The sequence below is a fragment of the Ostrinia nubilalis genome, chromosome 20, assembly GCF_963855985.1.
Source record: "Ostrinia nubilalis chromosome 20, ilOstNubi1.1, whole genome shotgun sequence".
NCBI lineage: Eukaryota > Metazoa > Arthropoda > Insecta > Lepidoptera > Crambidae > Ostrinia > Ostrinia nubilalis.
Genome location: NC_087107.1, coordinates 12,728,820 through 12,743,674, shown reverse-complemented (window position 1 = coordinate 12,743,674; position 14,855 = coordinate 12,728,820). Strand labels below are relative to the sequence as shown.

The window sequence follows — 14,855 nt, the reverse complement described above, 5'->3', positions numbered from 1 at the left end:
GCCGTAAAAGCTTAAGTGTCTTTTTAGAATAAGATATTAGAAATAAGTATAATACGTACGTAAGGCTGGTTTAAGTGCCACGCGGACGTGCGCGGACCGTCCGGCGCGGACCCGCTCCGCACGGCCAATCTGTATGAACTTCTAGGGAGCGTTTTAGAGTAATGCGGTCCGGAGGAACCGCTCCGTTCCCTAGCAGTTCATACAAATCGGCTGTGCGGAGCGATCCGCACTGTCAGTCCGCGTGACACTAAAACCAGCCTAATGGTAATACCTACAATAACTGTATACTTATTCTCAAATAATCAATTTATTTATTTAAGAAAATTTCCTCTATATTAAAGACATCAACGACATTTGTAACTAACCTTAATTTGATTTTCACTTCATTTGTGATTAATTTTAATTAATTACTTTCATCTGTCAATAACAACGAGTTTTGTTTTGGTCATCCACGTTTCACCATTCATTAGGGTATTTCTTCGGAGGCAAAATTTTCGATGTCTTTGGGTATAGTTCAGTAACCAACTAACAAAATGGCATGCAATATTTTTTTTCGTATAGCTTAGCTATAGCCCTATCTGGCGCAAATTACATTTTTGACATAATTGCTGTCTTTATACAAATTAAAAATATTTGAAGTGTGATTCTCTGATTCATATGGTGTGTCCGTTACCCATTTTCCGGAACAAAATGGTTGATGTAGCATTTTCCTTTTGATATATCAATATAAATTAAAATTATTTCGAAAGCTAATGAGTTGTCCTTCTACAAAAAAAATGTGTCATAATTTTAATTAAGTTAGTTTGTTCGCAAAAAAATAAATAAGCAGTGTCCGGCATAAAATACTGATTCATATGGCGTGAGCTGTTCTTGATCATAACTGGTCAGGTTTTAATCATGAGAGTTTGGTTTCTGGCGTGGAGGCAAGCCCATCTTGCAACGGATGAGCTAGAAGGCAGACGTGAAGCTGGTTGGCTTAGAACCCAGTGTGACGAAGGCAAATACTTGATTCATCTGTGCTTGGTTCAGGTGGCATGCTGATTACAATGCCTACTTTATAAAATTATATTCATCATCAACAGCCCTTTACAGTCCACTGCTGGGGTTAGTCCCAACGGCCCCGGTGGATCTGCCCCGTCAACGGGGCGGATGGGAAAAAGTGTTTCAACGACCCCGGTAGTCATAGTCTTAGCGTTCAACGGGGTGGATGGAACACATCAAGTGTCAACCACCCCGGTATATCGTTTAACGGGGCGGATGGATCAAATCAAGTTTCAACCACCCCGGTATATCACTAAACGTGAAAGATGACACAGATCTAAAAGGTTCCACCTCGGTATTGCATACCGAAAATAAAACCTGTTAATAAAATAAAAAATATGTAAATAATAATCAGTTTTATTTAACAGTCACTGTTTAAAAAATCTACAGCATAAAAGTAAATTTAATTGTCACACAATATTATAATGGTCATAAACCTATAGATTACGTTTAGAATCACAGATGCGCAATTGCATTAATCAGTCAATATTAACCCTTAATTTGGCAGACTCATTATTTATCAAAAAATAAAAATACATCGTCGGATTTATGTTCTTAGGGTTATTTATAGGTCAGAAAAAAATATACAAAAAATCGGAACTTCACCAAATAGAAAAAAAACAATGTTCATCCCGATGAACACTGCCAAATATATGGAGAATTTTAACTGTTCATTGGGGTGAACATTGCCAATTTAGGGTAGCGGCATTAAATTAAAACAATTATTCATATAAAAAGTAAAATTTATATTATTAAACGCTTTTTGGTGCACAAAATAGTAAGAAAGTAACTATTACCATACAATTTTGTGTGATCGTTGAGGTAAAACAATGTTTAATGTTTTTAAAGAAAAAAATCATAATTTTTTGTTCATGTAACTTAAAAGTGGACAAGTCGCACTAAATAATAAAAAAACAGCTCCCACATTTATAAAATATATTCTTCAGGGTTTAAATAAAAAAGTAAAAATGATTTTAATCAAAAATATTCTTTGGAACTACAAACTTTGAATCTACAAACAACCGCTAAATTAAAATATGTAATTATTTTGCATGAAAATTTAGAAAACAATTATGTCCACTTTTACCAGTAACAAAACATTATTCTGATATTACATTTCATGCAATATACAGTATTAAGCTGCCAACATCCCAAACAAAATAAAAAAATTACTCTAAATAAAGAAATTAGTCCACTGAAATAAAATTAAGCAAAAATAAACGTTTCATAGCCTATTGACAACGTTCACTGGGATGAACAATCAAAGATTATTAGTAATTTGGCAATGTTCACTGGGATGAACACTCGACTTTGACCTGGTATAACATGGCTTATTTATTAAATGAGCATTGTAAATCAATCTAGTTATTAAGTATGAACACTATGCAATACGTTAAAACCACTGTCATTACTCAATTATAATAAAAAACATGTAAAGCTTGAAGTAGTAGTTTAAGTACTATTGTTAATCAACACCTGATTAATGTAACTACGTATCTGTGATTCTTAAATAATAATCATATTTTGTAACAATTTTAGATTTCCTTGTTATTATTTGTTAGTGAGGAGTTTTAGATTAACTTTTTATCACTTTAGACTATTAAAGTTCTATTAATATTGACTGATTAATGCAATTGCGCATCTGTGATTCTAAAAGTAATCTTTAAGTTTATGACCTAAATATTTTGTGACAGTTAAACTTACTTTTATTGTTAATCAACAACTGATTAATGTAACTACCTACGTATCTGTGATTCTTAAATAATAATATTTTGTAACAATTTTAGAGTTACTTTTTATCACATTAGACTATTAGAGTGTTATTAATATTGACTGATTAATGCAATTGCGCATCTGTGATTCTAAACGTAATCTATAGGTTTATAACCATTATAATATTGTGTGACAATTAATTTTACTTTTATGCTGTAGATTTTTTAAACAGTGACTGTTTAATAAAATTGATTATTATTTACATATTTTTTTATTTTATTAACAGGTTTTATTTTCGGTATGCAATACCGAGGTGGAACCTTTTAGATCTGTGTCATCTTTCACGTTTAGTGATATACCGGGGTGGTTGAAACTTGATTTGATCCATCCGCCCCGTTAAACGATATACCGGGGTGGTTGACACTTGATGTGTTCCATCCACCCCGTTGAACGCTAAGACTATGACTACCGGGGTCGTTGAAACACTTTTTCCCTTCCGCCCCGTTGACGGGGCAGATCCACCGGGGCCGTTGGGACTAACCCCACTGCTGGACTATGAGCCTCCTCCACTATAGTGGAGGGTTTTGCCATAATCTCCACGCTAGGCAGGCGGGTTGGAGATCGCAGTTTAAAAGATTGATGTTTTTCAGAGAGCGCTGCTGCCCATTCTCTGTTTGATGTGTAGTCCCTAAGTCGCCTCTTACGACACCCGCGGGAAGAGTAGGGGTTGGTGACAAATGTATTCTACTCTGCCGTCACCACACGGCTTTAAAAAAAAATTAAATTATTGCATTAAAAATCTAATCTGTCTTCCATGTGATGCTTTTGGGTTATACATTCATGTAGAAAAATGACAACACTGTAGTTTGTATGTATGACGAGTTTTGTTCGAGTTCAGGCAAAAAACTGATTCATCTGTGCGTGATTCATATGGTCAGGGCCCTATATGAATCATAAAATAAATTAGTTTTTGATCTATCAAGCACCAAAAAGGTATTTATTAGCTGAGAATGATATCCCAGATTGCATCTCACTTAAGACCAGATGTGATTGCGGTTTTGTTATGAATAAAAAAATCATCATCATTTTTATACAATGAATAATGTATGTTTTTACAAAAAAAAAAGTATTTAAGCATGTTTATATCCGTTGTCTAGTACCCATAGTACAAGCTTTGCTTAGTTTGGGACTAGAAGCGCAATGTAAAATGTCCAAGGATATTTATTTATTTATGTTTAAACAGTAAATAAGTAGTATATCCGTTAAGCTAGAAATCATAACACAAGCATATTTGTTGCTTATTTTATGGCTAAATGGCGCTGTATGAAATTCATCATCATCATCATCATCATCATTTCAGCCATAGGACGTCCACTGCTGAACATAGGCCTCCCCCAATGCTTTCCATCTGTATGAAATTGCCCAACGATTATTCATTTTTATTATTATTTCAGCTACACTTACGGCGTCCATAGCACATAATAATACTGCTGAGCATAGGCCTCCAATGATTTCGAGATTAACTGATTGCCATTGCCACAACCTCTATAAGCTCATCTCACCTTCTTCATCTTGTGGGTGGACGTCTTAACAACGATAGCTTGGATAAGTGATACAGCTGGGTAGAGTCATCTAAAATACCTTAGTGCCATAAGATGAAAGTCTACATCCAGTGTGTGTTATCAGTGATGACATATTGTTCTGAAAAGCGGCCTCTCACTATAGGCTTACGAACCACAAAATTGCATACCATACTATGGAGTGGACTATGCTTGGTTTTTTTATGCAATCGAATCTGAAATGAGGAGATCCATAAACGGTCTAAAGTCGCATGGTGGCATAGTCCGATGTTTTAGCAAGCTGAAGTGATAATGGGCAGGACACATAGTATGCAGAACTGATGGCCTAGATGACCATCCAATGGATAGCAAGTTTCTGGAGTGGAAGCCACGTGCCGGAAAGCTCAGTGTAGAACGTTCACTCACAGGAAGGCGCTGGATGCAGTCCGCTACCAACTGGTCATTATTGAAATCATTGGGGTAGGCTTATGTTCAGTAGTGGATCTTATGGTTAAAATGATTATGATGATGACAAAATATTATGGATGTATACTAAAGTTTCAGAAAAATGTTTTTCACGATTTATTGTGGAATTCGTTGCATTTTTTTTCTCGTAATATTTTGATAACTGATATTGTTTTCATAACAACAGATCTTTTTTTGTTGTTATAATATGATTATTTTCTTAATATAGAGCCAATTGTACATAAAGATTTTAAATTTTATTTCTATTTTTGATTAATATGTAACAAATTCTGATTCATATGGGCACAAAATATTTAAACGTCGATATCTTGAAAACTACTTGACAAAAACGAGTCCCTTATCCAAATATATGTTATTGGGTGTACCTATTTTCATATGAGTCTATGTTACAGACCTAAAATTGAATTTGAAATTTGTCCATATGAATCAGCCAAAGAATGCAATTTCGAAGAAGTGCCCATTTAGCATGATATAATATTTCATGGAAAATTATATCCTGTTCCTACCATACATTTTGTGATTTAGTAGTGTCAATTTTCTGAACAGCAAATGGACTCGATGAATGATTAACCGATGATCTTTATCTTTGGTAAAAGAAATTAGTAGAATTTTAGATAGAAGATCCTTATGTCACATGTTTAACTACGACATTATAATTCCTTCCGTAAAATTGAAAAATAATACGTTATACATATATTTATTTTCTATTTGGCAATCACAAAGTCACATCATCACCGTTTGCATGTTTTGTAATGAAAGTCCATGCATCTACGTGGTACCGTACTTAGTTGTTACATGTTCTTTTAATAATTAAATGACAGCCATCCACACCCAATGTTCATTTTTAATTTAATTTCCTAATCAGATTGAACTTTCCAGAGGAGTCCTGCGAGACCGTAGACCAGCAGATCGGCAGCTGCATCTCCATCCTGCAGTGCGCGCCGTACCTCCAGCTGCTTAAGGAGTCCAGGACCAACCCTCAGGCTGTCCAGGTGCTGAGGAAGTCCCAATGCGGGTTCGAAGGCAATTATCCTAAGGTACATATGTTTTTTTTGGGTTTTGTTCCCAAGGGGTCGCCCCAAACAAACTTGGCGGCGCACTGCAGCAGACGAGGCGAAAAAAATCGGCAAGACTTGGAGCGAAATCAACCGCGAACCTCAAGACCGAACCAATTCAAACTTTATCATTTAGAATTATTTAATAACACGTACTCGTAACAAAACCAGTTTCATAAAGTCTCACAGACACATCAACGAAGACACAGCTGTTTGTAGTCTATACTAAAATAAATATTATAAAGAAGAAAGTTTTGTATGCGAACATTGTAGTTATTCAATAGCACAATCAATAGCCTCCTAAACTACTGGACTGATTTGAAAAAAATCTTTCACCATTAACGCCCGTATTCACAAACGATGCTTGAAGTGAAGCAACAATACTCGATTACTCTGTGATTGGTTCGTGTGTCACCCTGGGCGTCCACGCGCACTATGAGACTTCATAGTAATGTTTGTGAATGGGCGTGTGAATCTTACATTATCCCTGATGAACATAAGTGATACGAATATCGTGTGTAGTGGTATTGTGTCGTAATTTGCAAGAAAAAATAACGTCATTTCCCACCAGGTATGCTGCCCCAGGCCTGGGATCCCAGACGCGCCGCCCACTGCTCCACCAACCACCACCACCACCACCACAGCAGCTCCTCCAGTCTCCAACGAGCCCCCCAACGTCAACCCTGAGGACCTACTGGGGTCCTTCCCTGAGCCCCCTGTGTGTGGGTCCAGCAATGCCACCTTCAGCCGAGTGGTGGGAGGAATCCCTGCTAAACTTGGTAAGGTTTTTGATATCATCATCATCATTTCAGCCACAGGATCCACTGCTGAACATAGGCCTCCCCCAATGACTTAAACATCGCACGGTTGGTAGCGGCCTGTATCCAGCCACTCCCTACCCTACTACCTTTATCAGGTCGTCGGTCCACCTTATGGGTGCACGGTACGTGGCATCTACTCCAGAATCTTGCTGCCCCAACGGCCGTCAGTCATAAACGAACTAAAGTCGCTGACATAGCCCGACGGATTAGCCATTGCCACTGCAATGGGCAGGGCACATACTAGTACGCAGAAGGTTTTGATAAGTTATTACCTAGTGTACCTATAGTTTAACTTTCACCCGGGACAAACTGTACCTTCACTTTTAGATTGGGTTTTTATTAGCGGTCAAGCTGTAGACCCTGGCTACACAGGAGTTGCAGCGGTGGGAACGAAAGGTGGAAATAGTCCCATAGTGCATTAAAGGTTGTTGTAACTGGTTTATCTTACTATGACGTAGGCCTTCCGCCACGAAAGGATTGTCCAAAATTCATTTCTAAGGAAATGGGTATAAGTTTAAAGCAAGCGAAGCCGCCGGCCATAGCTATAGCTTTTTACATAGAAATCAACTGGTTCATGAGGAAGAGTAGGTACTTACTCGACAACATCATAATAACACTTTTTTTAAGATCTAAGTGAGGCATTTATAATAAATAATAGTTGCGTCTTTCTCACGAGCTATACGTAGGTATTCTCAAGTATTTTTGGTGGTAAATTAATTGCATCCGGCTTGTAATTCACCTACATCAAACTATACTTACATTTTTGATGCAAAATCGCACCTATTGGAATCTCATATCCACCTCCTACGAGTGGACTTATAAATAAAAGAACGATAACAGTTAGATAAGCATAATAAAAACAAAATTCTTAAAATATACATATTATCTATACTTATAATAAATCTGTAGAGAGGTCAATTCTGTACCTACATGAAATATATTTTCAAAATAACTATCGGGGGGTGATTAGTGATCGATACTGATGCCAAAAATGCAATTAGTAAAATTTTTGTCTGTCTGTCTGTCTGTCCGTCTGTATGTTCCTTATAGAAACAAAAACTACTCGACGGATTTTAACGAAACTTGGTACAATTATTCTTCATACTCCTGGGCAGGTTATAGTATACTTAGGAATTCCCGCGGGCACAGAAATTAGAGGGAAAATCCTTTTGTATGAAAAATCTAAACCGCTTAAGTTAGACGCTTGAAATTTGGCATGCAGGTACCTTAGTAAACTTAAAGCTTAGTTACAACAAGATATCGCAAAATTCCCACGGGAACGGGAGTTAGCGGGAAAAAACATTTGTATGAAAAAATCTAAACCGCGCAAGATAGATGAAGGGGGTAAAACGGGATCCACGCGTACGAAGTCGCGGGCGGCCGCTAGTTACATAATAAAAACCTCATTTAATTTTATGTTTTCTTTGTTGTTTGCAAACCTCATTTGATGATGCTTACTGCGCTGGCCACTTAGAATTCATCTCCACGCCAAATAAAAATAAATTGAAAAAAGAACGATGTTCTTTTGTTTTTGTTCGAGGCCACCGAATGCATTTGTGTAATTTTGCAGTTATAGGTTGTGGTATAGGTAACCAATATAAAATGCATTACTCTAAAAATGATCTATCGTGTTTCAACACAGTGACCTTTGCCAGTATGGGAAGTTAATTGTGCGTTGATAATGAGGATAACATTGACTCGGTGTCTGAACTATCTGAGGTTAAATAAAAGAAATAGGTACAGTATTTCCCATTTACTAGATCTAATTTTACTGCGGAAAGGGGGATTTTGTTATTCCCCTGAGCTACTAGATACTGGTATCTAAACATACTAAGATAATGTTTAGAAATTGAACGCAGATTAATTTAAACTTACTACTTTAATTGATGATTGATGTAAATATTCATGTTCTGTATTTATGTTAAAACTTTAAAGTTTGCATTTTGCAACAAGCATTATTAAAGATTTAGTAAGTTATTTCCTTAATATACTGGCTTATCCGGTATTTTGGGTTTTTTTTTTAAATTAATATTATTTAGATATTTTGGTTATATTATAATTAAATATCTAGTTAGGAGGAAAATTATGAAATTTTAAAGAAACTCAATTGTTCTGCCTCCAGCCAGATATCCCAACTAATATTATAAATGCGAAAGTAACTCTGTCTGTCTGTCTGTCTGTCTGTCTGTTACGCTTTCCCGCTTAAACCTCGCAACCGATTTTGATGAAATTTGGCATAGAGATAGTTTGAGTCCCGGGAAAGAACATAGGATAGTTTTTATCCCGGTTTTTGAAACAGGGACGCGCGCGATAAAGTTTTTCTGTGACAGACAAAATTCCACGCGGGCGAAGCCGCGGGCGGAAAGCTAGTACAAAATAAATAAAACCATATTATTTAATGTTTTTAGGCGACTTCCCCTGGATGGCTCTCCTGGGCTACAAGCGAGGAGTTAACACCCGGTGGCTGTGTGGCGGCTCGCTCATCAGCTCGAAGCACGTCCTGACTGCCGCCCACTGCATCCATGGACACGAAATTGATCTGTAAGTCTACTTATTTAATGGTGATTTTCCACTGTTCGTTTATTATAGATGCAGCTGTGTCTACTTCTTACAATGGTGATTTTCCACTTTCCGTGTAGTTGTCTGTCATCATCATCATCATCATCATCATCATTTCAGCCACAGGACGTCCACTGCTGAACATAGGCCTCCCCCAATGCTTTCCATGTTGATCGATTGGTAGCGGCCTGCGTCCAGCGCTTCCCTGCTACCTTTACGATGTCGTCGGTCCACCTTGTAGGTGGACGTCCCACGCTGCGTTTTCCGGTACGCGGCCTCCATTCCAGAACCTTTCTGCCCCATCGGCCGTCAGTTCTGCGTACTATGTGCCCTGCCCATTGCCACTTCCTCTCACTATAGGCCTTATACAGAAGCTCAAAGTTGCACAGCGTGCTACGGAGAGGGCTATGCTTGGTGTTTCTTTGCGAGATCGAATCAGAAATGAGGAGATCCGTAAACGAACCAAAGTCGCTGACATAGCCCGACGGATTAGCAAGTTGTCTGTGCGACTCTAAAAATTTATGCTTTCCACTTTTTGACTGCTATAGCCCAGCAGTCGCCTGGCAAGCGAAAGGTCGTGGGTTCGATTGTCACCTTAGGCAATTCCATTTTTTCAAGATATTTTTGAGATGCAACTCTGAATAAGATTGGATAAAGTCGCTTGTAGAGTAGGTACCTACTAATGTTTAATTTTTTAATTCGATGTAAAAAATAATAATAAATATTACATAATGTTTCTATTGCGAAGTACAAGTGAAAATAACGAACGGTCTAACGAGCTTGGCTTAGAACTTCTTACCGTACTGGAAACTAATGTAGTTACTTTGGAAAAATAATCTTAGACCTGTGATCGAGTATCAGTCTGGCAATTAATACCTCAATCATTTATGTTTTTGCAACAATTATAGCCCATAAAGAAGACATAAAAATTCCGCACATAGGTACAACACTTTAGCTAATGGCTCGTTCTCGGATATAACAACAAACGTTTAAGTTTATTTACCGCATTAAATATTTATGGGACAATGATAAATGTGCGGAGAATGAGTATTTATTGCAAACAAATTATGTAGAGGCCACCATGACAGGTAGATTGCCACTGAAATTCTTGTAGGTATATAGGGTGTTAGGTAAATGGGTATATGAGCCGACACTAGCCCATGTTAACATAGGCTTATAAATGGTATAGTGAAGTCAGAAATTTGATATCATCATTTTATTTTTTTAAATTTTCATACAAAATAAGTGTATAATAAAATCCGATTTGTATGAAAATTAAAATAATTAAAATGAAGATATCAATTTTCTGACTTCACCATACCATTTATATGGCCATGTTAACATGGGCTAGTGTCGGCTCATATACCCATTTACCTAACACCCTGTATAGGTACGTCAACTCAATTAAACATAATATAAAACATAAGGACCTACCTACTTAGTTCTAGAAATCTATTGAAATTCAAATAATACTCGTAATCTACTTAGTTAAACATTCACCGCTACATGGAGTTTCTTAAAATGTTCCTTAAAACCCGGGGAGGGTCATTAAGAAGAGAAAAATTGGAAAAATATGGGAAAATCATGAAAACCGAAATTCACGTAGAAGCACCGATTAATTACTTATCAAATATTACTAAGTACTTTTTGTATAAATATGTGTAGTTAATTAATATCATGGTGAAAAGTTTCATTCACATATTGAAAAGTAAATACACAAGCCATCTAATTGATGTGTCAGGTAGTCATCATACTTGTCGTCAAACGTTTAGTTGGGCCCGGGCTATACCCGGTGTAGCCGGAATCTAAAGCTTTGTTCGCACTAGTCGAGTAATTTAGTAGAGTAACTCGCCTTTCTAAATTCGTAATTCGTAACTAAAATAATAAATAAAAGTAAAATAAAATAAAATAAACTACTCGCTACTGACCAAAAAACCGAGTCACAATTTGATCGAGTACAGTTTTACAAGTGATAGTGGTTTTTATATGAACTTGACTAAACCGCCCGGTTCGGACTCGTTGAAGGACGCGTGGTGGTGGGGGTAGGGTTGCCAGGTGTCCGACTTTAGCCGGACATGTTTGGCTTTTTACGGTCGGGTCCGGACAAAAATTGTCTTGTCCGGCCTGTCCGACTTTTGTTAGGCTTTTTATGTGGTTGCCGCGCCATCGCGCCAGGCGAAAGTCGAGCGTGGTTGCCGCGACAGGCGAAAGTCGAGCTACAGAATAATATCAAGCGCACGCATCAGGATGTTGGCCAACCGATGATGATAGAATTCACTCGTAGCTATGACACTAATGTGCCTAGGCTAGACGATTTAGGAACCTACTCGACTAATTTTTTGGTGTTCGGACACGTTTAGCAAAATTACTCGCCACTCGACTTAATCACTCGACAGTGTGAATAAGGCTTTACCCACTATAAACTACTTATTTGTTATTACACCATTGTATTTGCACAGTTCCGTCATCTCGCCAGTAATTACCGCGAACAAATTGGAAGGCAACCATCAACCACGTGAGCATACATCCGATTGCTGCTGTACGTATAGAAAAAGGATTTTCCGTTTGCGGAATGAACGGATTTTTCCTAAATAATTTTATTGTAGTGTATTGTATTGACATACTAGCTGACCCGGCGAACTTTGTTCCGCCTAATGGCAATAAATAAGCAGACTTTTTTTTATTTCGAACGGGATAAAAAGTATCCTATGTCCTTCTCCTGGCTCTAAACTACCTCCCTTACAATTTTCAGCTAAATCGGTTCAGCCGTTCTTGAGTTATAAGCGAAGTAACTAACACGACTTTCTTTTATATATATAGATTGCTGGAAAGCTGAATTTTCCAAGTTGGCAAAGTAATAAAAACATGTACAATGTACATACCGGATTTGAATAAATACAGATTTTCCAGTGCATGTTTTTTTCTCTTTATAACGAGTTATTCGAGGATGCCTATTCAATTCACTTAAATTAAGATGATCTACGGGTTGCATGGATTAAAAAAAATAGAATTAAACAGTAAAGTCCAGTCTTCTCCTTGACTAGTCGCATCTTTCTTCTTCTTCTTCTTTGCCCTAGCCCTTTTTCCCATAATTTGCCTACCTTTCTCTTGTGGGCAGGACCCTTGGACGTTATTCGTCCAAGGCAGGACCCAAACTGGTGTGCATTTGTATGTTAATACATAGTACCTAACAATATACGATGTACCTATTTATGTGCAATAAATGAATAAACAAGCCTGTAGGAAGATGGATAACAGACTTGAGTTGATCCACAGAATAAGTAATAGGTTGATCTGACAATTATTTTCATTGCAAAAATAGGTGCATGTGCACTTAAGACACCTTAGGTAGGTTACATATACCTTCTTAAGCTAGCAAATAAATAACGCTATAATTATGTAATTACTAATCTCCATATCTTAATCGCCGATAAAGGATTTATAGCACAAGATCCCACGCGTGGCAAACCGAAGATAAACTGTCGTCATTGTGTAATTAAATTAACAAGCTGTCCAACTAGTTTGTATGCAAATAATAATAAACTCTTGGGCAATGCAGCGAGCGTCCAAAGGTCGGAGCTAAGGTTAAATTACCTTAACACGTAGATGGTCAATGAAATGTTATGATCGATAAATGAGAGTGCTAAATTTTAGAGTAAGTAGGTACATGTGAAATGTAGAGAATCGTACCTACATCTTAATGGAAAAATATCTTATTATAGTATGGTGAAAAACTGTTTATTTTTTCTTCTTCATATGCATAAAAAGTGGTTATTTCTGTGTTGTCCCAGGTTTGTTATCGACAATTTTGTCACGCACTTAATAACTGAAGACAAACCCTAACGTAGTTTCCGTATTTTGGATCTCTCCATTATTCTTCTCACTCGAAACGGATGCTGCCATAAAGCGGCAGTAGGTACATAAGTAGACCGGTAAATACAGAAACGATGTTCTTATCAATTTTTAGGTAGGCCTTTGCCCCAGCAGTGGATGTATTTTGAAAGGTTCAATATATAAATTTTAGGACCATAATTATATCAAACAAAAATGAAGGATCTAAAAGCTTGTTCACACGAAGGCGTATCGTGTTATTACTTATTTTACCAATCGTCCTTTGATGATTATACGGGATACGTCTTTACGTATCCCGTATGAATGCGCCCTAAGAGAAAGAATATCAATTCCTCCAAAAAAATTAACATCAATTGTTTGACCTACTAATGGGTCAGCCTGTTTATATAGAACTTAGAACCGCTGTAACTAGCTTGTAGCGCTGGTAGGGCCCAAAAGATAAGGAGACATGTAAAGTGCCCCATAAGGGCTACCTTTTCTTTTTTTATTATTTTTTGACGTTCATAAGTGCCACTTGGGGTCTAAACTGAATAAATATTTTTGATTTGATTTGTTCCCTAACCTTACCAATGTACCTTATCTCCCATTACAGGTACCTAGTAAGGCTAGGAGAGCTGGACATCGAGAGGGAAGACGACGGCGCGACTCCAGTGGACGTGCTCCTGAAGTACAAGATCAAGCACGAAGACTACAACCCGCAGGCCTTCACCAATGACATAGGGATCTTGGTCATGGACAGAGATGTTGGCTTCACTGGTAAGTTTCAACTATCTGTGTTTTACTAAAGAAACTTTCATTTGGTAGACTTATGCCCGTTTTCACCATCAATTCCTAATGATTAAAAGTGACCCCTATGGTAAAACATAACAGGAATTTTGTTTTCATATGGGTCACTTAAAAATTAGGGATTGATAGTGAAAACGGGCATTAAAATCTGAAAAAAGGTGGTAGGAATAAGCGCCTGGATTCGGACTGTCCAGGTCCTTGAGGGCTTTGACAAGAAGTATTAAAATGATTAATAACTAAACCTTACACTCTTTCATCCACTTCTTGCGTTGCTTCTTCTGAACACGAAGCAGTGCAGTGGTAGGTTAAAAAACATTCATATTGGGACTCTTAGATGTGTATTTCAGCAATTGGAAAAAATTTACGATTTGCATAGTTTAAGGTAGCTTTCCAAGTAAGTAAACGTCACAGACGCAGCGTAATTAGCTTTGGTCTTGTGCCACCAACGCCGCGTCACTAACTCGCTTCGAAAGGTTACCTTTAAGACCAAAGCTAAAGACGCTGCGTCTGTGACGCTTAGTTCGAAAGGCTACCTTGGTAGGGTAAAAAGATTATGAGACATGTAGAGGCTCCTTTAGAGCAAAATGACGATTTGTAAGAACTATTTATTAGACTAAACAAATAAAGAAATTTTGACTTTGACTTTGACTTACCTTTAACTAAAGTATGACGCTTTTTAACAACTTACTAATGAATTCGTTATTTCATGAAAAAAAATAAAAGTTCATTCATCTAAAGTCTATTTAGATGAACTCGGAAGAAAGATTAGATAAGTAAAAGAAAGATTAAAATAAAATAGTACCTACCAACAATTTAATTTTCAGATCTGATCAAGCCCATCTGCATCCCCAAAGACAGCGAGCTGAGAGCGAGAAGCTTCGAGAACTACACCCCCATCATCGCCGGCTGGGGAGACACTGAGTTCCGTAAGTATCCTACTATCCTACTAATATTATAAATGCGAAAGTTTGGATATCTGGATG

General features: G+C 37.4%; 1 protein-coding gene across 2 annotated transcripts in view; it reads left to right on the top strand.

The window, feature by feature from the left end:
* The window catches only part of LOC135081672 (uncharacterized), a 30,421-nt gene that overhangs the window by 9,650 nt on the left and 5,916 nt on the right, over positions 1 to 14,855 (top strand). For both annotated transcript variants that reach the window (XM_063976444.1, XM_063976442.1), the window contains exons 3-7: positions 5,679 to 5,836; positions 6,426 to 6,633; positions 9,084 to 9,216; positions 13,679 to 13,842; positions 14,697 to 14,798. In XM_063976444.1, the coding sequence (XP_063832514.1) occupies positions 5,679 to 5,836; positions 6,426 to 6,633; positions 9,084 to 9,216; positions 13,679 to 13,842; positions 14,697 to 14,798 (765 nt within the window). The remainder of the gene's footprint in view (positions 1 to 5,678; positions 5,837 to 6,425; positions 6,634 to 9,083; positions 9,217 to 13,678; positions 13,843 to 14,696; positions 14,799 to 14,855) is intronic.